At 41.6% G+C, this 27,104-nt stretch overlaps 1 protein-coding gene across 1 annotated transcript in view; it reads left to right on the top strand.

Moving 5' to 3' along the window:
* Positions 1-537: 537 nt before the first annotated feature.
* The window catches only part of ARNT2 (aryl hydrocarbon receptor nuclear translocator 2), a 139,628-nt gene continuing 113,061 nt past the window's right edge, over positions 538-27,104 (top strand). Inside the window, 1 exon segment of the mRNA XM_032771883.2 lies at positions 538-724. Coding sequence (XP_032627774.1) covers positions 694-724 — 31 coding nt within the window. The 5' untranslated portion in view covers positions 538-693.

Below are 27,104 nucleotides of genomic sequence, written 5' to 3'. Positions count from 1 at the left end.
CCATGCAGGGAGAGAGGGAAAGACAGACTCAGGCCGCACAACAACCTGCTGCTTTGTCAGGGATGCTCGCCCATGGCCCAGGGAAGCAGCCCCAAGCTGGCTACCTGATTCCCACATGGTAGGGTGACCAGATGTACCGATTCTATAGGGACAGTCCCAATTTTAGGGTCTTTTTCTTATACAGGCTCCTATTACTCCCCCACCTCGGCCTGATTTTTCACAACCGCTGTCTGGTCCCCCCTAGCGCCTGGGCCAGAGGCTAGCGGCCAGCCTGGAGTCTCTTTACCCCTGGCCACAGCTGGGGAGCCGGGCGCGCTGGAGCAGCGCTGCATGAAAACGAGCCAGGCTCGGGGGGCCAGGCAGTGGGCAGCGGCTTCCCCGTCCCAACGCACATGTGCGGGCGCCCGACACATGCTCGCTGGAGCCGCCTGGGGCGCTGGAGCATGAGCAGAAGCGAAGCGGGCGCATCAGACATCTTGGGCCGCTTTGCGCAGGGAGCCTGAGCGCCAAGGCAACAAGGAGCCGCCGCCCCCCTTCGTTCCTTCCCCAGAGTGCTGCGCTGCGCTGCGCGTCCGGCCCTTTGTGTGGCGGGCAGCCTCGGGGCTCGCTCCTCCTCCCCTGCCGGCTCGGGCTGCGCAGAGCACCCTCCCCCCCCACCCGCTTGCATTCATCCTAATTCGCCCCCGAGACAAGATGGCAACGCCGGCGGCTGTAAATCCTCCCGGTGAGTAGCGGCGGCTGCTGCCGCCCCCTGCCCTGCAGGACATCGGCGCCCCCGCCCCGCCAGCACCGCCTCCCCTCGCCGCGCACATACGCGGGGCCGGGCTGGGAGATGGACGCGGGGGAGGAGGAGAGCCTGGCCGCTGTCCCCGAGTGCTACCGAGGCGCGGTGCCCCCCTTGCCTTAATAGGGAGAGGTGGGCGGGTTGTTCGCCTGGAGGGCAGCGGCCGAGCAGGGGTAGGGAAGAGATCGGCGTGTTGTCATCTGGGGAGGAGTAACCACTATCCAGCCACCGGCAGGGGCGAATCCTAGTCCCGAAGTTCAGCATCTCTCCCACGCCCCCTTCTCACCTGGGATCCAACAGCTCAGGGCTAGTTTTCTGTGTGATCCCTGTGGGCATCTTGGACCCCTTTCACCGCTGGGTGTATCTCCATTCACTTAATTGGAATAACACCAGGGATACATTTGGCCGTAAGTTTCCAGAGTTTTATATGCTGCCAAGGCCACTCCCCTGGATGGAGAAAGAGCATTTATCTCTCTAGAATTGTAGAGAGATGTCACTGTTCGAGGATAACAATGGTGGAAAGTTCAGGGATCCAGGCTCAGAGCTATTTTCAGCCCTTTAATTTTGATCATAAAATAATATTGAGCCAGAGTGTTTCCTGGACCCCTGGAGATCCCCAGACTGTATCTAAGATTTCCAAAGGGATCCTTGCCTCTGTCTGAAATATTTTGAGGGTTCAAAAATAAAGATGCCTATACAGCACTGTGTACTGTACTGCTGAAGAAAATATTGTCAGTTTCCAGTAGCCCATCTACCTAGAGTTAACTCAGAATGCTTACATTGATTTTCTTGGGTAAATGGTGACAATAAAAATTTACATAAACATGAACAATCAAATTGTGTGTGGGGGAGAGAAAATATAGGCTCATAACCAGAAAATAGGTTTGAGTAATACAAAATGAGTGAATTTTATATGTGATGCGATGTAGGAGCAATACTGTGTGTTGTTGAATAGCCCTTCCTTAGCCATGCTATAGCTAAGAATATCAGAATTTCTACTGTTAACACTAATATACGGGAGGGGGCAACTTGGGAGGGTGAATGTATAACTGAGCTGTAAAACTTTTGCTTGGAGTCAAAATATTGAAGAAATATATTTTGGCAATGTGTGTGGTGGGTGGTTTTTGTGTGAGGGTGTTGGGTTTTTTTCTGTGCAAGTGTAGCAATACATTTCTTAACCATTTTTATCAATAGAAGGAACTCAGAAACATCTCCTGTGTTGGATTTTTGTGGAGCTCATTATTAGGAGCATTGCTGTTGATCAGGGAAAGCCACTGATGGGCCTGGACGGTTTGTTTACTTGCAGTGTCTGCAGGTTCAGCTGATCGCAGCTCCCACTGGCGGTGGTTCGCCATCCCAGGCCAATGGGGGCTGCGGGAGACAGCGTGGGCTGAGGGATGTGCTGGCCACCCTACCCACAGCCCCCATTGGCCTGGGACGGTGAACCACCCCCAGTGGGCACTGCGATCAGCCAAACCTGCAGATGCTGCAGGTAAACAAACCGTCCTGTCCTGCCAGCGGCTTTCCCTGGCGGGCCACATGCCAAAGGTTGCCAGTCTCTGCTGTAGATGCAGTCAAATGAAAATTCTATGAAATATAAATGTATTCTGTGACCATAAGAGACAATGCCTGCTGTTGTTTAAATGAATGCATTATGTAGTAAAACAATTTTGAGAAATTGTCAGTGTGCATATTATAAAAGCATGCTTTGCTTAATTAAAAAAATCTTTAACTAAATCGTAATGGGGCAGTTGAAATTCTATTGGGCTCCAAGCAAATGAGTGATAGGCTTACAAAAATATACAGTGGTTGTGATTCTAGTTTTTGATAGTTTAATAATATATGGCCAAATTATTGCGTCTCCGATGTAGTCTAGTTAAATGGTCATTGGAAGCAATAAGAGTTCTGCTTGATTAAGAATGGCAGAATTTGGCCCATATTCTTGGGACTGAATGCTGCTCTTCTTACGTTTTGTATTTTCACTGAAGTCAGTGGAATTATGTGAGCAATGAATTTGGCTCAGTGAGTGTTTGGTTTCATGTGTTAGTAGAGTAGGCTCAGGCCCTTACGCCTTAAGATTAATTTTTAATTTCAGAATTCCAAATATTCAGTGAAAATCAATATTTGATGAAAGGTTATTAAGTGAATATTATTTCGCTCCCAACCTACAGTATCATATGTGTTAAAGGTGAAATTCACTTCACCCACACAGTCAGAGTAAATGAGCTTTAGTGCATGTGAAGTGAAGTAGAATGAGCAGTTGAAATCAACCTTCCCCAATTTATGGTCAAGGGTGCAAGATTGCATGCTGCCTCCTAGCCACATAGTATGAAGGGGGCGGGGGGTCACAGCTTCTCAGTCCTACTTGTACCATTTGCTGGGGCTACTGCATAGTTGGTCCCTCCCTCTTCAATACTCTCCATGCTGACCTATCTGTGACTGTCATAAAGATTCCTGTGGCATCCAGATGTGGAGTCAGGCCTGAGAGGCTGCCCTGTCTTAACATACATACCCTAAGTAGCTACAATGTAGGCCTTAATAGGTGTAGACAGGGCCGGCTCCAGGTCCCAGCACGCCAAGCGCGTGCTTGGGGCGGCATGCCGGGGGGCGCTCTGCTGGTTGCCGGGAGGGCTGCAGGCAGCTCTGGTGGACCTCCCGCAGGCGTGCCTGTGGAGGGTCCACTGGTCCTGCGGCTCTGGTGGAGCATCTGCAGGCACGCCTGTGGGAGGTCCACCGGAGCTGTGGGACCAGCGAACCCTTCGCAGCCAAGTCTGCGGGAGATCCACCGGAGCCGTGGGACCGGCAAGCGGCAGAGTGCTCCCCGCGGTGTGCTGTCGTGCTTGGGGCGGCAAAATGGCTAAAGCCGGCCCTGGGTGTAGAGATCCTTGTGTTGTACCTCCATGCTGTGACTGATGATTACCTGTAGGAATTTTAAATATGCTTCGTTGCTTTTGGGACGCGTTCTGGATTTAATGATCAGGAATGAGACAGGCAGGAGGCAAACATAATGAAGGTGTACGTTGCTTCCCAGGAAAGTTTACAAATACCTATCACACTTAATTTGCCTAAGCAGAGGCTGCCAGTCATCCTGAAGTGTGAGGAATTGTGTGGTGGTTTTGTGATGTGAACCAATATGCTGCACTGATGGTGCTGAGATGACAGACATCTTTTCACTGGTGAGCTAAGCACAGACCTCCTGAACTGAAAGGCAAATTTACCAACCGCCAGTTGTAAACTACACCCCTGAATTCTCAGTGTGTAAAAGTTACTATTGTGACTAGTAAGTCTTTTTTGAGACACAAAGATAGAGAGCACCATGTTTGAGCTACCAAGGTTTCTATCGTATCCTTAACATTATACAAGCCACAGAGAATAAACATGTGTTTAGATATACTGCCAAGCAGTGCAGACAAACTGAAATGAAAGCCACTGCAAATTTGGCAGTGTGTTGTGGTAGCCTTAGTGGTAGGATTTTATGGCTCTATTTGTTTGGAGCCAGATCCTTAGGTGGTGTAAATTGGTGGTAGCTACATTGACTTCAGTGATAGCTGTGCCAATATATACCAGTTGATGACCTGGCCCATTGTGTTACGGAAGGACAATAAAGTCATTAACTTAAGCGCCTTTAATAATTATTTCCAATTTGAATAGCTCTTTATTCTCATAAAAGCTGATAATTTAGGCAGAACATTACACCACACATATGTTATATGTAGATTGGTCAAATTCTAGGTTAATGGAAGAAAATTAGCATGATATGGGGAATATAACATCAGAAAAGAAAACACTTGGTGTTTTGTAATAGTAGATGCATATGACTTTTAAATGTGATCTTAGCCATGAACCTACATTGGGATCTAATAGCACAGAACCTTGTGTCCATGTAGAGGGTAATCTTCTTCCACAGAAATTATCTGGGAAAGGAAATACAGCCTGCTGCTATGTTTGCTTTTCTGTGGCCTACTGTTTTTTTTGTTTTTTTGTTTTTTTTCCTGTAGTGGGGAACCATCACAGCTGGGGATTAGCAGTGGCCAATAACCTTGATTATGGTTCAAATGGGACTATACTGTTCAGGGACGCAGGCCTCTGCATGGATTCCCTAGGCTCTGTCCGTATGTCTACAATGCAGTTAAAAACCTATGGCTGGACCATGCCAGCTGACTTGGGCTGGGGCTGCAGGGCTGCTTAATTTCAATGTAGATGTCCGGGCTCCAGCTGGAGCTCAGACTCTAGGACCCTGTGAGGTGGGAGTGTCCCAGAGCTCGGGCTGCAGCCTGAGCTGGAACAGTTATCATGTGAAGCTTGGGAGCCAGTCCTGCAGCTCTTTCTGCTATCTGTATTTCTGTGTGTAATTATACACTCCACTGACAGAACAATCTGGGGGAAACTCCATTAGGGAATCCTCTGGTTTTTTCCTCCCATCTGCAGGTTTTACCATGGGAGAGGGCAAACTGGCCTTAGCTTATAGGTATTTTGTTGTCTTGTCATGGTCTGGGTGACTAACCGAAGTATCTAAAGCTGTGAAACAGGCTGCAAGTGTGTGGGAAGAATTGTCTGCATTGTCACAAAGAATCAAAGATAATTGATTTTCCCCTAAAATATGATTGACATATTAAGCAAAGACAAGCTGAATGGGATCTAAGAACTCAAAATTGTGGCAGTGAAGCAGCCTTTTCATAAAATGGTACTTGCTGTGATGTTTGCACTTAGTGCTGCAGCTGTTGGTTTTTTTTTGTTTTTTTTTCAAATATATGTGTTTTTGGTATATTGGCTTGTCCACATTGTTACTTTCAAATAAAATTTTGCTCATTAGCCAGGTTAAATTCCTGTTCTTCTGATGTTTGCTGTTAGCCAAGATACTGTGAAAATGTAAATTATCTAATGAAATGTTTTGCTTTTTCGAAGATGGAGTGAGGCCTGGATCGCTCAGGAGATTTCATTTCCAGTTCCAGTCTGGCTTAGTTTGGTAGAGACTTAAAGTTGTAACCTGTTTGTCAGCCTATGTGAAATGTGTTGAGTAAGCCAATTCCTAGTGGCTTTAAATCAATACCCTTTGAGGATCTGAGCCTAAATGTCCATGGTATGAAACCACCACCAAGGCTAGCACCACAGTATTACCAGTTATAAGTATTCAAAACTTCATGAGTCTAATGCCCCCCCCATATCACGAGATTGATTTAAAATCATAAGATTAAAAATAAATACATAATAATGTGGGGTTTTTATTTGCCTTCTGTTTTTCGATCCTTTAGGGTGCACTTGTGTTGTGTTGTGAATTTTTCTGTAACCATGAGGGCTAGAATCTTAAATATGATTTATTTTTTAAAAAAAGTTCAGTTTCTTATGTAATCACTTTTACTTGGAGCCCCAGCTCCTGGAAACAATATCAAATACCATGAAACTTGTGATTAAAATTGTGGGAGTTGGCAGCACTAAGGGCTTGTGTAGACAGAAGCAACAAAGAATCCTGTGGCACCTTATAGACTAACAGACGTTTTGGAACATGAGCTTTCGTGGGTGAATACCCACTTCGTAGGATGCATGTAGAGGAAATTAAATTAAAGTCAGAGACGAATTTCAGAATATAATTTTGATCTCGGAATGTTTGAATATGCAAATTAAAAATAGTATGGTTAGTTTCAAATGATGCTTCAAGCTTTAATGTTTCACTGCACTTCTTAATAAAAAAGACAGTTTTTTGCTGTAGAGATGATGTTGCTGATTTTTCATTTCAGTAAGAAAAATATTATAAGGTTTGGGTAGACAAGGAAAAGTGACTGTAGTTCTAATAAAATCAATGCTGGTAAGGTGAGAAAGGATGATCTTGTATTTAAGTCACTGGACTGGGACTTAGGTGATCTGGGTTCAGTTCGTGGCTCTGTGGAAGATTTCCTGTCTGACTCTGGGCAAGTCAGTTAACATTTCTGTGCCTCTGTAAAATTACTCCCTCTTTCTCCCTCTTTGTCTGTCTTTTTAAATTTTTATTTAGATTGTATGCTCTGTGGTGCAGGTCCTGTCTCTCACTATATATGTTCTATTCTCCTTGTCCCCAGTATAGCGTTGCTTATGTAGTTTGGAATTGTTTTCCTTTTCCTAATAATAAATGTAAGTGCAACAAATTACACTGAAAAAGCTAGCAGAATAGCAATCCGTAACAAATGGACTGGACTATCTGCTTCTAAATATCAACGGGGACTTGTAAGGCCAGATATTCAGTGCAAACTGGGGTAAATTACACCAGCAGAGGATCTGCCTATTACAGTATCATTATGAAGGGTTTCCTAGCTGTGTGGATTGCTGAAGGCAGCCAGTATCTGGATTATACATTAAAAGATAATCTCCAGGAATCTATGAGCTCCTTTTTGAATCCAGGAGATACCGGTGTTTCTTTGGGAAAGGAGGCCTTCATAGTGCGTACAAAGGAAAATCCTTTGCATTGTAAGTAGGTCTAGGTAACATTTTCATAGTCCAGAGGTATAGGAAGGCCTCCTTTTATTAACCTATTTCTGTAATGCCATCTTCCTTCTCTTTTGTTTGCTTTTGTCCTTTCTTTTCCCCTTGCCTTTTTGTTCAGATCACTCTCCTTCTCGTCTCACTTTCCTCCTCACTACTCAGTTTTCTTTCCATCTGGTGCTCTGTCAGAGTTAACTCTGGCGCTGGGCTCAGTAGTGTTCTTGCTTCTCAGTTACTGTTATTTAAACAAATGCTGTTCTTGTACTGTTGCTTCTCTCAAGTGCTAAGACAGCATTTAAGAAAGTCCCATTGCTATTCAATAGGTGGAGCTAGCAGCCTTCCCCGAGGGAGGGTGAGGCTTTCTTGTTCTAACCACTAATCGTACTGCCTTCCATGGAAAGCACTGTTTAAGTTCAGAATATTATTATTAGTTGGCTCAAGATTGGGAACATCTTTTAAGTTAGATGTGCACTCCATTAACACATACATTTTTCTGTTTTGCTCAAGGACAGGTCACAATTTTGCACTTTAATTTAAAGATTTGTGCTGCCAGTCCTTCCCTCAGCTAAATTTTAAACACATCTGACAAATAAAATCATATGCCAAAATTGTCATCTATCTCTAATAGAGCCAGTGGAGAGTTGAAGTGTTTAACTGCTGACTCTACTAGCAGACACTCTGTAAGGCTTTTAAGGGAAGTTGCTCATACAGAATGCCTGGAACCAGGGCCGGTGCAACCATTTAGGCGGACTAGGCGGTTGCCTAGGGCGCTGAGATTTGGGGGCGTGAAAAAGCGCCCCCCAATTTTTTTTAAATGGTTGAGCAGCCCTGCTGCTAGGACAGAGAGGGAGTCTGAGCTGCCGGCGGCAGCCGGCAGCCCAGGGTGTCCCCTGGGTCATGGCACCGCCGTGGCAGCCGGCAGCCCAAGGGGTCCCCTGGCCCAGGGAAACCCCGGGCTGCCAGCTGCCACGGAGGCGCTCTGACCCTGGGTCAGGGCACTGCCACAGCAGCTGGCAGCCCAGGGTGTCCCCTGGGTCAGGGCGCCGCCGGAGGGGGCGGCAGGCAGCTCCTGTGGAGCTGCTGCAGTGGTGCCTGCGGGCTTCGCTGGTCCGCGGCTCGGATGGAGCTGCCGCAGTTGTGCCTGCGGACGGTCAGCTGCTTGCGCGGCTCCGGAGGACCGCCTGCAGGCACACCAGACCCTCCGCAGGCACCGCTGTGGCGGCTCCACTGGAGCCGCGGGACCAGCGCACGGGGCGGCGAAATTGCCATCCACCTAGGGCGCTCAAAACCCTAGCGCCGGTCCTGCCTGGAACAGATAGTAATTAACAACTGGATCGTCATTTATATGTTAATTACACTATAATTTGCCTGTTTTTCTTTGCAACTGGAACAGATGCTTGTTTAAATGTTCCTTTACACTTTAAGGGTAGTATTTGCTTACTGGCAGACTCAAAATGTATCTGTAGAGTTTGTGAGTTACATGCATATATTTTATGGGAGAGACATGCCAACTAATGACTGATGCTGCAAAGACCTAAAATACTGCATTGTTGTATTACTGAGGATAAAAAACCAAAATCACTTCTATTGAATATACAGTAAATGAAAAATCTGTTGATGAAAAATGGCCTCCAGTTTTGTTCCCAGAAAACACAAGTTTGTTCCCAGAAAACACAATTTTGGGCACAAATAATTACATATGCATTTTATACCACGTACAATTATGCACATGCATGCATACATACATTTCTCCCAGGACTCGTCTCTGGGAGGATTTACCCTTCTCCGTCTACCTATTACTGTCTAGGTCAGTGTTTCTCAAACTGGGGCTGTCGCTTGTGTAGGGAAAACTCCTGCTGGGCCAGTTTGTTTACCTGCCCCGTCCGCAGGTCTGGCCAATTGCGGCTCCCACTGGCTGTAGTTCGCTGCTCCAGGCCTATGGGAGCCACTGGAAGAGGCGCAGGCTGAGGGACATACTGGCCGCCGCTTCCAGCAGTTCGCATTGGCCTGGAGCGGCGAACCGTGGCCAGTGGGAGCCGTGATCAGCCGGACCTGTGGACGGGGCAGGTAAACAAAGTGGCCCAGCAGGGGCTTTCCCTACACAAGCCGTGGCCCCAGTTTGAGAAACACTGGTTTAGGTAGATGGGTAGCTGTCTGAGTGCAGTAAAATGCACTTGCAGTGCTGTGTGCTTGTAAAGTTTCACCCACTGTTATATCTTAGTGCAAAATCAGAGGCTGAGGTCTGGCCATATTTAAAAAGTAGGGTCAAATTGTTTCAAGATGCAGGGAGAAGTAAAGTAACTTGTTAAGATTGGATCATGTATCAATTGTGATTGGGTCCTCTAGATACTATGGCAATATAAAATAATAAGAAATAATAACTGGGTGAAACATCGTTGACTGTGTGATCCAGTATAACACATCCCATCCCGAAGTGGGACGGTATAATAAAGTTGTGGCACATAGGAAGGCTGGTAAGAAACTGGTATTTTGTTTTCTATCCCCAATCACCTGACATGGGTCAAGGTTAAAAAAGCTGATACCCTTGTCACACAGCAGATGTTAATATAGTCCCCTGACTAGCTGCTGCATGTAATGGTAGCCACTGGAAAGTGGTTACCATCATAAAAGTAGCTATAAAAATGGCATTTAGCTACTGCAGGGATCGGCAGCCTTTCAGAAGTGGAGTGCCGAGTCTTCATTTATTCACTATGATTTAAGGTTTCATGTGCCAGTCATGTATTATAACGTTTGTAGAAGATCTCTTTCTGTAAGTCTATAATATATAAGTAAACTATTGTTGTATGTAAAGTAAATAAGGTTTTTAAAATGTTTAAGAAGCTTAATTTAAAATTAAATTAAAATACAGAGCCCCCTGGACTGGTGGCCAGGACCTGGGCAGTGTGAATGCCGCTGAAAATCAGCTTGCATTCTGCCTTCGGCACATGTCCATAGGTTGCCTACCCTGAGCTACTGCTGTAACTGCCCTTTTGTGTCCTCTGAGTCACATTTGCTTTGTTTATTCCACAAAAACAAGTTTTACTTCTCAGCACTGCAGAGCCAATACAGCTGTGAATAGGAGCTGATTTTTTTCATGCATGATCAACAAAATTGCTAGCTCAGGATCGTTATTGGTGGTAATGGTGAGAACCTGCTTAATTGTCAAAAAGCAGATTGATCTTAAAGCACTGTCAGCTAGAAAAGTCTTGTTTTGAAGTGGAAAATTTTAAAGTTCCTAAACACTAAGTAGTAAACTGAGTAACAGTAACCGCAGAAGTCAGTGATGCTGACCCTATGACTGGCAGGAAATAAATTTCAGCCTGATGAGTGCTGCTGAGAGTCAGTAAACATGGACACCAAGACACTGTTTAACAAAGTTCATTTGAGAGCACCTTTGAAATACTCATAAGACATAAGAATGGCCATACTGGGCAGACCAAAGGTCCATCCAGCCCAGTATCCTGTCCACCGACAGTGGCCAATGCCAAAGTGTCCCAGAGGAGAGTGAATTCTAACAGGAAATGATCAAGTGATCTCTCTCGCTCATCATCTCCACCCTCTGACAAACAGGCTAGGGCACCATTCTTACCATCCGGCTAATAGCTATTAAGGACTTAACCTCTATGAATTGTATCTAGTTCTCTTTTAACATTGTTATCGTCCTAGCGTTCACAACCTCCCAGGCAAGGACTTCCACGGAGTTGACTGTGCACTGTGTGAAGAACTTCCTTTTTATTTGTTTTAAACTGCTGCTATTAATTTCATTGGTGGCCCTTAGTTCTTGTATTAGGGAATAAGTAAATAATTTTCCTTATCTACTTTCTCCACACCACTCATGATTAATATAATAAATCTATCATATTCCCTCCGGAGTCTCCTCTTTTCCAAGTTGAAGAGTTCTAGCCTCTTTAATCTCTCCTCATATGGGACCCATTCCAAACCTCTAATCATTTAGTTTAGTTTCGGTCAAGAAATTTCAAGCCCTTTGTCACCTTGAATTTTCTATGGGAACTATTGAGATGGACAAAAGGAAGCTAGATTCTGTACCCCAAACTTACACTAACTTTCATGGGACTTTTGGTTGCTGTGAGACTGTTCACCAAATTAGCACTGTTCAGTTCATTTGCCCAATTGTTTGAATATTCTAACACTTTGTATTAAAGAGATGTGTGTTGTGCAATGTACAATAATAGCTAATATAGAATTCTAGCTTTTCTGTACCGGGGACACCTGTTCAGCACTTTTGGAGGAGCTATTAAAAACATTAAATATTACAGTAACAGAATGTGTATTCTAAGTATAGAGTGTCAGGTTGACAGATTGCAACCCCCCATGTAGTAACCTTGTGACCCCCTGAAGGGTCCCGACCCCCAGTTTGAGAACCCCTGACACAGAGTATAATAGCCTATTACTTAGCTACCAGCTGTTGAGTTTTCTTCCTTTAGCTTAAATAGTAGAGGTGCATGCTTTTAATGGTAGGTCCTATGCACAAATGTCACTGACTAAACATGGGCAAAGTTAAAGGTGCTAGGTAAGAGTAAAACAGAACTGCTTTTCTTCACCCTCAGTGCCTTCTGTCCCCTTCCTCCCCCCCAACTGCTCATGTGATTGTGATGGTAATAGCACGAAAGAGAGATTAATATAAAATGTATTGCTATGAGAACTCTGAGTGATATATCAGTTTGCTTTAATAATGAGTATCAATTAACTTCCTCTGTCTTTGTTTTATCCCTTGGCCCATGCCACTTCCTGCAGCCCCCATTGGTCTGGAGCGGCAAACTGCGGCCAGTGGAAGCTGCGATCGGCCGAACTTGTGGACGCGGCAGGTAGACAAACTGGCCCGGTCCACCAGGGTGCTTGCCTGGTGGGCTGCATGCCAAAGCTTGCTGATCCCTCCTTTAAGTCTTAAGCAGCTGGTATATGAAAAGTGGAAATTATTTTGAAATTACCATAGTTGTGTGATGGTAGAGAAAACATGCTGTAGTTCTGAAAAATTCAAAGGATGTTGTTGGATCTGAATTTCCCAGACATTGAGGAGTTTGCATGACCTACAGAGAGTTAGAACCCCGTTCCACCAAGATGGAGAAGGGTAAATCCTCCCAGAGAAGAGTCCTGGGGGAATGTATGTATGCATGTGCATAATTATACTTTGCATTTAAACTTGATCATAACAAGGATTAAAAGTTTGAGGAGACAGGGAAATACTGAAAGAGTTGTTTCAAAGGTCTTAAACTATAGTGTATTCATATAGATAGATTTTAGTGAACCTTTTCCTTTAGAGATTATGTGCCACTCTCCTTTTATCAGATTAACTCTGCATTATATAGAAGTCCTGAACAGACCTAGCTCTGGGCTCTACCGCACCAGAGAGATAAACTGAAGTACAGAAAAGGGAAAGAAATGCTATACCTGATGTTAACATATTGCTTCTCCAAACCCGTTACACTGGTACAGAATTTAGCCCATGGAGCCCTGTTTTGGTTGGGGGTTTTAGGTGTGACGGTAAAGAAATAATAGTCTAAGGCTCTGGCTACAGTAGAGAGCTTATCACAGTGCAGCTGTGCTACTGTAAGCTCTCTTATGTAGCCTTTCTGAGCCGATGAGGGAGAGCTCTCCTGTTGATTTAAATAATCCATCTTTAGTGAGCGGCGACAGCTATGGCAGGAAAAGCTTTCCCACTGACAGTGCTGTCCACACCAGCACTTAAGTCATTAGAAATTACATCATGCAGGGGGGTTGGCTTATTCACACCCCTGAGTGACATAAGTTATACCGACATAAGTGGAAATGTAGACGTAGCCTTAGTAAGAGAAGTTTCAAAGCTGAAATTCACTTTTAAGGGAGAGATGTCAGAGAGTCTGGACCTGGAACAAACAGTGTGTCCATTTTTTCCCAAAGCGATAGAACAAAATTATTGATAATATAAAAATTATGTATAGTTTCAACCATATTCAGCAATAAGGTGAAGAAGCTTGTTCCACAGCGTGCTTATATTTAGAGTAATCAGAATCTTTCCTATGTGGAAACCAGTGTCGCTTTTCACAGGTTCTCATCTGAATCCTTCCCAGACCATGAAATGTTGCTCAGGGCACAAACAAAACTCAGCCATCCATGTCTGTTCTGAACTATTCTTTGCTGCCTTCTGTGTATGTTATTAAGTCCTTCAAGTTTTCCTTCTCGAAGTACTTAAATTACCCAATAGCTCAGTTGCAGGATTGATATTTGAATCACAACGGTGGAAGCATGGCACCAATTGTATCTTTCATTGGTTATCAGTTTTTTGCTGGAGCTTAGGGAGAAAAGATGTAGGTATAAAACTAAAAGCTGCTACTCTGGAACCAACAAGTATCCTTCATTCCCGGGACGTTAGTTGCTACATTTGGCATATTAACATTATCACTCAGTATACTAGATATGTTAGTGATAAGGCAAAACACATACCCTTTAATTGTCTTAACAAAATATATACCTAGGCGTGGGAACACCACCTTTTATCCTTCACTATTAAACTGCTACAGCTCCCATGTCTTTTCTAGCTTTAATATGTGTTTTGCAACTTGCTCTCTGCCTACTCATTCCATCAGCTGCTCGCTGCTTTTGAAAGCATTCTAACGTGTTGTTGGGTTGTTACAATTGGATTTAAAAGTGGGGGTGTAATATTCAACACACATACAACATTACTAAGTGGTTCAATAATACTTCATGCACACTTAAAAAGCCGAAAAATGACATGCATGTCTTTCAAGCATTTGTTCATCTTTATTGTGGAAAGCTTGCAATGGCTTGCTAGAAGAAGGAAAAACGTGCTGTTTGGTGTGGTGTATAAACTGTAGAAGGCTGCTTCTTGAAACAGGCTATTTAGTCTGTCTTTACAAATAAATAAAATGAACTCTGAAAAGGATCTTTCTTATAAAATATTGCTCTTTCTTATAAAATGTAGCAGACAACTACAGGTCCTTTGGTATGTAGTTATGCAGAATTCTGCTATTAGCTAGAACTTGATTGTCAAATCTGACATTTGGTGTGATTTCATGTTTCCTTCGTGTTTACATAAGTAAAGGCTGTCTTGCTGCTTTTCCAGATAGAAAGGTGAAAAATTCAATTCTATCAAGGCTTTTATATAAACATCTTGCTTGTTTGTAGAGAATTTTATTCAATAACATTCTTCACTTCCATGTTCAAAGCATCTACAGACTGACTATATACTTCTGGGAACAAGCGGCTTCTAGTAAATGTGACATAATGTTTAATCTGAATAAGGGAGCATAGAAGGAGAAACAATCTTCCATTACTTTAGATCTTCAGTTGTTTAAAAAGCCAGGGAAAGAATGTCTGCTTAATGGTTCTGACAATAAATTGCTAATGAAACCCTGTGATTGTAATTCTGGAAAATGCAGTAATAGTGGTTTCTAATGATAACAACATCCTTCTGAAAACATAGGAAGGCTTACTTTTAATTTAATTTAGATCACAGTAACTCTGACTAAAGCAAACTGTAAGGCTAAATATTCAGAAAACAGTTCTTTTTAATGAAATTAAGCAGGACTTGAGATTCTCAACATTTGTGGCAAACTCTTGGGAGTATGGTAAAACTAATGTTTCCCCGGAGATTCTCCTGCAACAAGGCTGGCTGAGTTGTGTATTTATTTATAAAGCTCTCTCTCATGTCTTATTCTGAGAGCGTTCTCTTTGGGGCACCAGTTGGAATGAAAGATTTTACAGTCTAATAAAAAAAAAAAACCCTCCGCACTCCTGCAATTACCTTCTGAACTTCCAAAAACGGATGGGTTTTTATTTGTTCCTTCTTTACTCACAGACATAAAGAATGTAATACTCAGACAGCAAGGGAAAGAGACTAGCATTCTTTGCTGCTTCAGTGACATTTATTATGCTGTTAAGGGCAGAAAAATCATAATCTTCCTTTGGCCAAATCTTTTCAACTGCAAAAAACATCGACCTTTTTAAAATCATTTCCAACGACTGTGAAAAGAGTCAATACATGAGATGTTAGGGCACTTCATTTTGTAGGATGGAGTGTTTGGGAATCTCCATTTAAATATCTGACTGCAATAATCCACTGCTAAATGCCAGAAACTTCAGTTTGGAGACAATAATGAAATACCCTTTTTAGGTGACTTGTCCAACGATCAGTCACATCTGAACCCATGATTCCCTGGTTTCCAGTGCTTTTCTGCAGCCTGTAGACTAGACTTTACCTAGGTTTGGTAGAATAAAATGTTTATATAAGTTCAATGGATAGTATTAATGTTTATTTTGAAGCATTTTTTCAATGCTGCATTCTTTTCTGCTTCATTAATAGAAAAAAATGCCAGGTAAATATTAATCAGAGGATCTTTATTTACTAGTGGTGATGTAGGGTGCAAAAGGACATAACTAAATGTCTTGAACTCAGGCTGAGTTTGCAAAACTGGAGTTTAAAGTGGGGGAGAGGTGATGGGAAATCTTTGTAGACTAAGGAACCTCAAACTGGAAATCTGGGAGAGAGACTCAGTAAGGAACCTTCATGTTGTCATTTTTACTGCGTGACTTTTCTGGCAACTGTACTTTTAATTTTCTCTTCAGTTTGATTTATGATGATGAATAAGGATTTGGAAACACACAAAAGGTCAGTTCAGTATCATAACATGAAATAAATATTCCTTGTTTGCTGACCAAGCAGGATTGCAGACACTAGTGCGGTCAGTAAAATATTGTTTAATGATGCAGTAATTTTTGAATACAAAAGACATTGATTAACTAAGCATGCCCATTGATACCCTAAATTTACTGACAATTAAGTATTTGATAGACCCAGCATGGTATTCTGAATGAAACTTAAGTTATACATCCCTACTGCAACATGATTTTTTATTATGCAGATACAAAGAATAAGTTTCAGAATCATTTGGAAGATGCAAATAAGCTATTTGCAATGAATAATTTGAGTGGTAAAATTATTGATTTTTTTTGCTTGATCAGTTGCAATTGAATATGATTTCATCAAAATTGTATGTTCAGTTATTTGACAAAATTTTGGAAATGGTTTAGCTTTATGGATTACAAATATTTCTGAGTATTCAGTATTTGTACTCTGTTATGTTTGAAGTAAGTCACGTGATATCCTTTGGTTCTCAGAATGAAATGGTGATTGAGCAAAATTTAAAATTTGGTGTCTGCAATATTTGTGCACATGACTTTCTGTGAATATTCATGCTAGTAAAACTGGACTTCAAGATTCTTATGAAAATCAATTATAATTGGAGTCCAGGAAGGACAAAAAGAAATTCCTTAAAAAAACTTGAATAATTATTAGCAGAAATCTGCTGGCAGTATTCTCAAGCTGAAAGTTAAAATTAGAAAAATTGTTCCGACTCCCACACTCAAGGTGTTTTGGTAACAAGTTTGTATTGTAGTTGGCTTAACAGAAAGTATAGACAGGGATCATGAACCTAATGCATCTCAAATCATGTAGTAAAACTTTCATATGACTTTGGTATCTTTGTGGCTGGAGATAATAGCTTAGGAGGGAGCAACGAAAAGGTTTGGCTACCTAGAAAGGTAGAAAATCTTGTTTTGAAGTGGAAAATTTTAAAGTTCCTAAACACTAAGTTACTGGTGTCTTGCTGCAGTTGGTTAAAATCAATCCCAGTCAACATTTGAAGTAGATTTACTATCAATTAACTTTAATTCATTGTCTATTTACTGCTATTCACTATGCTTTATGAAGTTAATAAAAATTGAGGGCACTCAGCACCTCTCAGAATGGGGTATTTTGTCATCTTACTATGATTTAAACTTTGGAACAGCGCTGAATAATATTGGTCTGGCTTATTTTTTTCTTAGTATAGCACCATAAATATTCTAAAGGCAACTGTAAAGTAATTCTTGGAAACAGATAGCAGAGTCTTTTGTATGAACAATATAGCTCTGGATTTTAATGATCGAAAATTGACTTTTGGTAGAGATCTAAATCAACTTCAGTTGACCAAAGTAATTAATATTGACCAAGATGAAAAGTTAAAGGCCAGATATTGATGATGGTGACACTGAAATTAATAGTGAAGTATTGATTTTTTTAATAAATAATTTAAAGATGGGTGGATTAAAAACATAGTCTGTAATAGTGAATAATAAAGTGTTGAACTGTTATAATTACTTATTTGTCACAAAACCCAGAAGTTTGCTAGGCATCCTCCCAAATGGATAAAAAGAGAGAGTTTCCCAGAAGAGTCTGCAGGTCATCTCAAACATGGTATAATAGAGTGGAGGGATGCAACAAGATAGTAAGGTGGGATTTGAGGAAGGAGAACAAGTAATTACAGCAGGCAAGACTGGAGATAGCAAAATTGTCATCTAGGCGCTCTATCTGGACAGAAAATATATCTTAGAAATGTTGTGGAGGAAAATGGGACAGGATTTGGGCACAGTCTGGATCTTAGCAAAGTACAGTAAGATAATTTTTTTGCTCACGCTGAGACAGACTCTGAACTCTATTATACAAGTATAAATCCAGCGTAACTCCACGGAGGCTATTTGGGTACTGGTGGAACAGAGACAAGAATCTCACCCGTCGTTTTCAAGTAATAAATAATGAGGCCTTTGGACACTCTCTGTGTGTGTGTGTGATTTTTTTAAAATCTCATGCAATATTGTTATGTCTAGTTTTCACATATTCTTGTGTTACGACTTCCACTTTACCTCCTTGTGTTTTGCCGTATGTCATCTACTAAGTGTTCCATTTTAAAAAGGAAACACATTTCGTGCACATGAATTGCTGATGGAATCCCAACCAAAATAACTAAACAAACACACTAAATGAAAATGTTAAATGATGAATTAATGGACTAAGCACAATCTATCTTTGGGAAAGTTTGAAGAAGAGTCATTATGCTTCCTTAGTTTTCCTCTTTGTGCTTATTTGCACAGTTTGGATGTATGTTACATTGCTTCAGTTTGTATGTTAATGGATTAAATCACTACATATAAAATTGAGATTCTATAGATCTGGTGCTGCATGCATGATGGATCAATCCTATATTGCATTTGTTAGTTCTAATAGAGTATGTAAAATTTACACACACACAAATTATTAGAGGAACTTTTTCTTGCTGTCCTTGCACACAACTTATGCTTAAGCAGTTATTTTAAGCACATTCAAAATATCATAGGGGGAGGGAGAATGATAATTTATTTTAAATCGAAATGCTGCATTGTGTGGGAAGCCTAATCTTCTTGTGATGGAGGATCGTTTGATTAATGCTTATTAAATGTGGTAAAATTGATCAAATGATCTTGAATGTCTAAACAACAAAACGAGGGCAGATTAAAATATGCATCCCTAAAGATTCCCGCTGTACCTCTGTATGGCAATATATTCTGTGCTATATGAGGGCCTACGCCGGTGTTTCTCAAATGCGTCTACCAGGGGCTTTTCTTGCAGTCACAGCCTCCTGGGCATTGGGGCGGGGGGAAGGGCAAAGCAGTGGTCCCTTCCTGAGGATCACCTGCAGGAGTTGGACCTTGCCCCCTCTGGAGACACAAATGCTGGAGGAGGAGGCAGCTAGTGAGTCCCCCACCTTCCTGGGGATGTAGGGTTGGGCTCCAGCCCTTGAGTGGCGGGCAGCAGACTTTGGCCACGGGGCTCACCCTCCATCATCCCTGGCCTCCGCTGCCTCTGCTGGCCCGTCATGGATTCCTCCCTGTTCCCCACTTCCACTCCATCTAAGGCTTAATTTGTCTCCGGTCTTGCCAGGACTGAGTAAGTCTGCTGCTGTGAAAAGTGATATTTTTATGTTTAATATCACTTTTCACAGCAGCAGACTTCCTAGCTAGCAAGTCTTTTTAAAAAAGCAACCAAAGAAAGGAAAAGAAGCAACAATAAAAAACCCAAGAACCTGTAGAGCACGTTATTTGTGTTTCTGTTTTGTTTAGGCCCTAAGAGAGACAACTGTACGTAATTTTATTATTGAGTCTGCAGAAAGATTCAGTAAATCACAATGATTTGGACATATGTATGTGCATATAGGTCTGTTTTTCCTAAAGTAAATTAAGTATTTTAAGAAAAATGGTCAGCGCGGCCACTAGCAAGAGTTGATCGCTGCACTTTGAAGTCACCAAAAATGTTCTTGTGAGAACCCCTGGCCGAGGCTTGGATCCTCAGCTGGTGAAAATTGTCATAACTCTCTTAACTTCAGCTGAGCGATGACACTTTGCACAAGTTGAGGGTCTGTCTCCTGTTTAGAAATTCCATCAATTCCATGGACAGATTTTCAGTGTCAACTTTGAAGCCTCCGCAGATTGGCCAGTGAACTTCACATGAAATCCTTACTTTTGAGAGTGCAGATTGGGTCGTTAGCTATCTGACTACCCAATTTACAGATGTAGTTTTCTATTTGTGAGTATAACTGTGCCTGAATATTTGATACTCAGGGTATGTCTTCACTGCAGAGCTAACCTGGGCTCTTATTCGAGTGTTGATCTTAATTATGCTCCGATCCACGTATTAAAAACTGTGGTCCATATTTTGCACTGCTTTCGGAAGGACTGCTCCCATTCTCCAGAAAACAAAACAAAATTCAGAATTAACTCTTCATAGCCTTGGTCTTATCTTGGGCGATCAGCATCAGGCGGGTCTGAGCACTTGGGTTAGCCTAGCCCGGGTGTGAGTAGTTCTACTCGAGTTACTGTATCCTCACTGGTGCTGCACTCCTCCATGCCTGGGACTTCTGGGGCATACTGCATGGTTCTTACCACTGGCCAATTTGCAGAGGTTGCAAAATTGACTTTGAAAATCTGTCCCTGGAATTGATGGAATCTTTTAAACAACAGGGGCCAGACCCTCCACTTGTGTTAAGTGTCACAGCTCAACTGAAGCTAATGGAGCACTAAGGATCTTCCTTTATCCTTTGCTCCTTTGAACAATTGAAGTCCAAGCAAATTCTCTTTTAACCTGGAGGGTAGCTCACTGGAAGTTGTTGGCAATGCCATTGTACATATCTGCTGGAGAGTGATGCAAGAAGTGCCTCCTTTCCGAAGCCGGAAGCTGTTAGTATGCTAAGAAGAGAGGGATGAAAAAAACGAGAGTGAGGAGAAAAGGATGGGAATAAGAGATGAAGGTGAATCAGTGATGAACCATTCACTGTGGAGGTGGGAAGGAGTCAGGGAGCAGAAGCACATAGAAGCTGGTGCCTACATATTTGTGTGCAATAAGGTTGAATTTTCAGCCTTTAATCATCGCAGATATGTTGGGATGAACAGAGAGAGTTTAAAAACCAGAAGACGGCCCCCCAAAACCATGATTTATTCTTTTGAAAAATCCTATGAGTTTTAGGACAATAACATATTTATTGGGTGGGAGATGGATGAGGGGGTTCTGACTCATGATTTTTAAACTCCTGGCATTGGCAATGCTGCTCAGCTTCTGTGGTTGGCAACTTCCTCAGTTTACTCAGGTGTTTCTCACTCATCAACTGGGAAAAGAAACCACCCTCTCATTTCACATAGTCACCAGCACTGATGGCTGTTACTGTGAGCTGAATCAAACTGTCACTGCAAAATGTGGGTTGTTTTTTTTTGGCCAGGTCTGCACTAGAGCATGTTTGGCACTATAAACCAGGTTCCCAAGTGAAGTAAGCTACACTGTTAAGGTACGTCTACACTACCTGCCGGATCGGCAGGTAGAGATCGATCTATTGGGGATTGATTTATCACATGTAGTGTAGACGTGATAAATTGAGCCCCGATTTGCTCTCTGGTTAACTGCTGAACTCCAGCTTGGCGAGAGGCAGAAGCAAAGTCAACGGGGGAGCCGCAGCAATCGACCCTGCGCCATGAGGTAAGTCGAACTAAGATACATCGACTTCAGCTACGCTATTCTTGTAGCTGAAGTTGCGTATCTTAGGTCGATTTCCCCCCCACCACCACCCAACCAAAGTGTATACCAGGCCTGAGAGAGACTTTTATGCCAGTCTAACTGTTTCTGCAGTAGGGCTTTTGCTGATATCGAAATGTCACAAAAAATCACATCCTTAACCAATGTTACTATATAGTTAAAAGTTTCTAGTATTGACTTGGCCTTGAATTATGCAGTTTTGAAAACTCTGGGATATTAATATAATTAAAACAAAAAATAGAATTATTTCCCAGTTTAGAAAAGAGAACTATTTAGAGTTGTGAATGGCTTTTAGTACAGCGTGCTACAAATTGCACAGGAAGCAGAAGTAGTACACTTAGAGAAACCTACAATATGCACATTTATGAGCTCAGGTCACTGTTGCATAGGATGCATTTTCAGGTCCAAATGTGGGAAAAATGAGGCTTTAGGCTACATATAAAAATGTACATGCAACCGTGGAAATTGTGTGAGATAATGGAAGTGTAGAATAGCACATGGACTCATTTTAATTAAAAATTTGGCACCTAATTTCCAGGTTTACATCTACAAACATCTTTTCTAAAAATGCACTAAAATAATTAATTTCCTTTGGGACAGTTCCTTAATGTACACTTTAAGTGTTTGATAATTATTTTTTTATGATTTTTGGCTGTAATAGTTGTAGAATAATAAAATTTATAAATAATAATAAATAAATAATAAAATTTAAATTATAGCTTGCTCTGTCCTTTTATGAAGCAATTAAACAGTTTTTTATCTAAAATTGCTGTTTCGTAAGTAAAGTTTGTGTTTCTCATTGTAGAGCTTGGCTCTGATACACCATTTATTTGATATCCTATAATATTCTAGACTAGTAAGCTTTTATTGGGCCAGGTTCTGCCCTTGGATACATATCCATAAAAATTACTGAAGTCAGTTGGAATAGCACGTTCTTATCCGAGGTCAGAAATTGTCACATAAATAGCTTCATGCATTGATAATATGGGTTTTGTTTTTACTTTTAAAAGTAGTATTTCATATCCGTGCCTCAAGAATGAAGTATCCTTTCACTTGATAAGTTACAGTTATATAGGCCAAGATTTTTTTCACAAGTGGTTAGTTATTTTTGGGTACCACTATTTTTGGATACCCAGCTTGAGACACCCTCCAGGGCCCTGATTTTCAAAGCACCCACCCACCCTCTGAAAATCAGGCCCCATCGAGATATCTCAAGTTGAATACACAAAAATTGATGTACCCCAAAAAATAGCCCAAAGCTCTTTGGGGGAAGGGACTCGTTGGGGTTTCTTGATGCTGCTGAACTACACTAAGGATACTCCAGCTCTCCTGCACTCTTACTAAGGTTCCAGGACTGCACATACTGCCAAACGTGCTAAAAAAACAGATTCATTAAGAATCACATACTTGGTTACATGGTTTTACATTTTTTAATGTGCAATTAACATTCACCTGTGAATCCTAAATATGATAAAGCTCTTACTTTAAACTTCCCCCAAATGTCCCTTTTAATAATTGTGTATAATAGAATATGTCATATTATGCACAATAGAATAACAGGAGAATCTCCTTAAAATACAGTGCATCTTGCTGGAGTGAAAAATATAACAAAATAGTGCCCATATTATATACTTCATTTTTTTTAAATTTATTAACTATTTTCCAGAATGTGTGTGGTTAATGTAGAAAATGTTAGTAATTTTGCTGCAAGTAAATTGATCAGTATGCAAGATGGTTGTTGCTGGCTGAATCATGGTCCACAGTTAAGGTAAACAGATCTGTGATGACATTTTCTGAGCAGAATACCAATGCAGTTGTATTTCTTCCCAGAGGTGTCTGATGTTTCTCATATGCAGATAACATTTATTTCAAGAAGGTTTTAGTCACAGGATAGAAATTCTTCTGTAGAGGTGGGATTTATTATATTTATTATTTATTTGATATGATAATTGTGCTGAGTTAAGAGCATTTAAAGGTTATGCTTCTTTTGCATATCCTATGTAATGGTAAATTTTTCTGACCTGTTGTTTGTTTAACCTACCTGTCAATGGTATGAATGTATAATAATATTAATAAAGTTGTAAAATAATTGTATTTTAAATTTGTACTGCTGTGTGGAATTTCTCTGGGTTTTTCTTTCTCTGTAATTAACGTGCCAAAGTGATGTGACTAAATTTACAATTAGATTTTACTGAAGGTGTTCTGAAATATTCTTCATGGTGGCTATGTTTTCACCTGGCAAGTTCTGAATTCACAAATGTGATTTAATTTTGTTCCTCTTAAATGTGCCTGTACTAGGTGGTAAAACCCTCTGTGATCTGTTAGTGGTTGTATATCTTAATTCTTCATGATTTTGAAAAGTGTATTTGTCCATTTTTCCTAAAAAAGTTTTTTCCCTTTGCCTTTGTAGAACATCTAAAATATTTTTTTATCAGTTTCTGTTCAAGTGACAGGGCACGTGTGTTACGCTGAGATGATTGACATTTCAGTCAGTTTGTGTACTGGCAGTCAAATCTGTAACATTGATATTGATATAACTGGCATCTCTGAGGCTTATGTGATGGAGCTGGGGGTGCTGCCGCATCCCCTGGCTTGAAGTGGTTTCCGTTATATACAGGGTTTACAGTTTGGTTCACTGGCTCTCAGCACCCCCACTATAAAAATTGTTCCAGCACCTCTGCTTTCAGGTTTAGTTATGCGCTGATATTTAGTTCTAATGTAACCTATCATATTACAATGAATTGTAAAGGATTAAAGAATACTGGAAAGAGCATCCTCAATGGTCCCCTAATATTTAGTAGCATATATTGCACTTGTCACAAGATTTGAAAGTTGAAGTGTTTCAGAGCCCATTGAAGTCAGTGGAAGGATTGCCATTGATTTCAATGGGCTTTGGATTAGGGTCAGCGTTACCTATGCAGATCATGCATGTCTTGATCTGAAGCAAAGACTGTGTAATACACTGACTGAAAGTAATGTTGAGTAATGGCCGTTCTAGATGAGAGAGAGAGAGTGTTCCTTTGGGAATTTCAGAGCTTCACAAGAAGCAGAAGTTTCTGATTGCAGTAGCAGAATCTCCTCAGCTGAATGACACAAATTGTGAAAGATGTGCAACTGGTCAGCTTTGCTCCTCTGAAATCTCTGTCTGTCTAAAAGCCTTAAGCATGTACTGTACTAGAGCTGGACTAAAGCTTCAAAATTCAAATCCAGATCTGCAGGTTGAATACTCAAAAGCTTGGGAGATGTTTTGAATGTGCGATTTTTGGCTTAGGGGCCAATCTCTGGTAAGTAACATTCAACTAAAAAGAAAATAAAATCAGTATTTTTCCCCTACAATCCAATCCAGTGATCTTGCTGCACAAAGGGTAAGGCTACACTTGCAGCTGAACAGCGCTGGGAAATAAAGCTGTCTTTGAACAGCTGAATAGGGAAAGTGCTGCAGTCTGGCCACATTGACAGCTACCAGTGCACTGTCGTGGCCACATTTGCAGGATCTGCAGCGGCATTGGGAGCGTTGCATTATGGGCAGCTATCCCAGCGTTCAAGTGGCTGCAACGTGCTTTTCAAAAGGGGGGAGTGGGATGGAGAGTGACAGGGAGCGTGGGGGAGAGAGAGAGTGGATTTTTGGAGCTGACAGAGTGTCAGCAGCTGCAAGTTCCGACCCCCTCCCGCACCCCTCTCTCGCTCACTGGAAGCAAACAGCCTTCTTTCTTTTTTCCCTCACAGACCAGATAAGCAGCCTCCCCGAAAGGGAACCCCCCCTCCTGCACACCCCCTCTCTTCAAGCAAACGCTAGCTGTGGGCATTCCAAAGGGAGCTCATTCACAGCAAACAGGAGCTGTGTTTGTTTTTTTAGATAAGCAGCTCCAGGAGCTCGGAGTTCACAACAAAACAAAGAGGCATCACAACAAAACAAAGAGAGTAATCTTTACTTGAAAGCATTATGGGAAGCTTCTGGAGGTCAGTTACAGTGTAGTAAGATTATTCTCCATTTACAGTGGCACCCCAGCGCTGCAGCACCAGTGCTATTCTCTTTATTCCTCTCTTTGAGGTGGAGTACATGCAGCGCTGTAGCCGGGGAGATACAGCGCTGTATGTGCCTTGCCAGTGTGGACGGGGAGTGAGTTACAGCGCTGTAAAGCCACCACCAGTGCTGTAACTCTCAAGTGTAGCCAAGGCCTAAGATTGCTGAGGCTTAGTTGTTGTGTTGGAGGATAGCACACTAGATCATTCTCAGCAGTACAAAGAATTGAAACAGGTTGTTGTAAAAATCACATACATATATTTACAAATCTATTTAAAATAAACCTTCAGACCAAATTTTACCTGATTTTGTGTTTCACTTTGTAGAGTTAAGTGTAACTTTTATAAGTAACATAGGCCTAAAACTTTATAATAAAGGCCAGAACAAATACAAAACATCTTTTTATTTGGAGCTGTAATTTTTGTATGTTTGTAAAATGTCCTTCCTTTCAAAAGATCCCAAAGCACCTTGGCATGACCGACATGCAGCACCAATGAAATACAGCCATATTCCATAAGTGGGGAAGTGTCAGCACAGAGGCCCATAGCCATGAATATAATTCTAGACACAGACTCACAAGGCCAATTCTGTCATCCTTGCTCTCACATTGAGTAGTACTGTTCCTCTTGAATTCATGGGACTACTGATGGACTGATGTACAAGTCAACATGAGTACAGGTGGCAGGATCAGGCCCGTGGATGACGGAGGTAGAAGAGAAGTCTAATCTGTCACTGGAGATTATTCCCTACTAAATGAGTGTTTTCTTGAATCCTAATTTTAAGGCATTTGGATACTATTTGGCTGATTTTTGGCTTTCCAGTCTGGAACTTCCCAGCTCCTCTGTCTTCCCCTAGTCCTGCTCCATTCAGGTCCCCTCTCTCTGGCTCCCTGCAGCCAGGCCTTTCTCCCCCTACAAGCAGAGGGAGACTGTTGAGCTCCTGGCTTCCAGCCTTTTTATACAGGCCAGCTGTGGCCTGACTGGGGCGTGGCCCAGCTGCGGCTGCTTCCCCAATCATCCCAGGTTTTAGAGCTGCAGCCCTCCCAGGCAGGAGCTGTACAAATGCCTCTTCACAAATGAGTGTTCGCGTTTCTTTTCTGATACTAAAAAATAATAAAGGATATTGTCACATTTATTTGAAATTGTGTTAAAATATCTGTTTTTTGCTCTAGAGCTGCATGCTGGTTAAAAGAGCAGTCCTCTTAGTGGTGTGTATTTCAGTGTTTCTCTTAGTGAGAAACACACTGCACTGTAAGAGGGTTTTATTAGGGTTTTAAAATCTGCTTTAACAAGTGAATCAGAAGAGCAATTGAAGATGACCTTCAGCTATATGTCTCAAATGTGAGGTGATTGTCAGTGTACTTCAAAGATAACTTATTTTCAGAAATAGTGGTTTAGATTTTATGTTTTTGTGCCTTTGGGTAATTCTACTATGTCATTCTTATGATACTGGAGACACCTCTCTCTCTCTCTCTCTCTCTCTCTTTTTTTTAAATAAAATCCTTGAATGCATTTTTGAAGCATGTTGTTTTAAGTTCCCTGCTCTGTTGCTTCTTGGTTGAAAAGAAGTGCAACTAATAAAATAAATGTGCTAGAAGAAATTCATAACAGCAATGAACAGAAACAATGAGACTGAAAATGTACATTATTGAATAATGGATTTGAATAAAATATGTCAGGAATGAAGTGCTCTCCAAACATGAAAGAAAGTGCTGTTTTAAAAAGACTGGGTTTCTGCTTCCCTGTCACAGTTGGTTTTTTGTGTTGGTATGTTTAGAAAAATAACAGGATTTCTCAAATAATTTGCTTTCTTTTAGTAAACTTTCATAGGCCCAGATTCTTCTCTGTTTTAGAGTTGGTTTATGGCATATCCCTAAAGCTGGTGTAGGCTGCTCAGTCTAATGTGGTCCATTTGTGGAGTGGAGGCAACCTTACAGCTCTGACCTTCCTTAG

Source organism: Chelonoidis abingdonii, chromosome 9 (assembly GCF_003597395.2).
Source record: "Chelonoidis abingdonii isolate Lonesome George chromosome 9, CheloAbing_2.0, whole genome shotgun sequence".
Taxonomy (NCBI): domain Eukaryota; kingdom Metazoa; phylum Chordata; order Testudines; family Testudinidae; genus Chelonoidis; species Chelonoidis abingdonii.
This window is presented reverse-complemented; position numbering and strand designations above follow the sequence as displayed.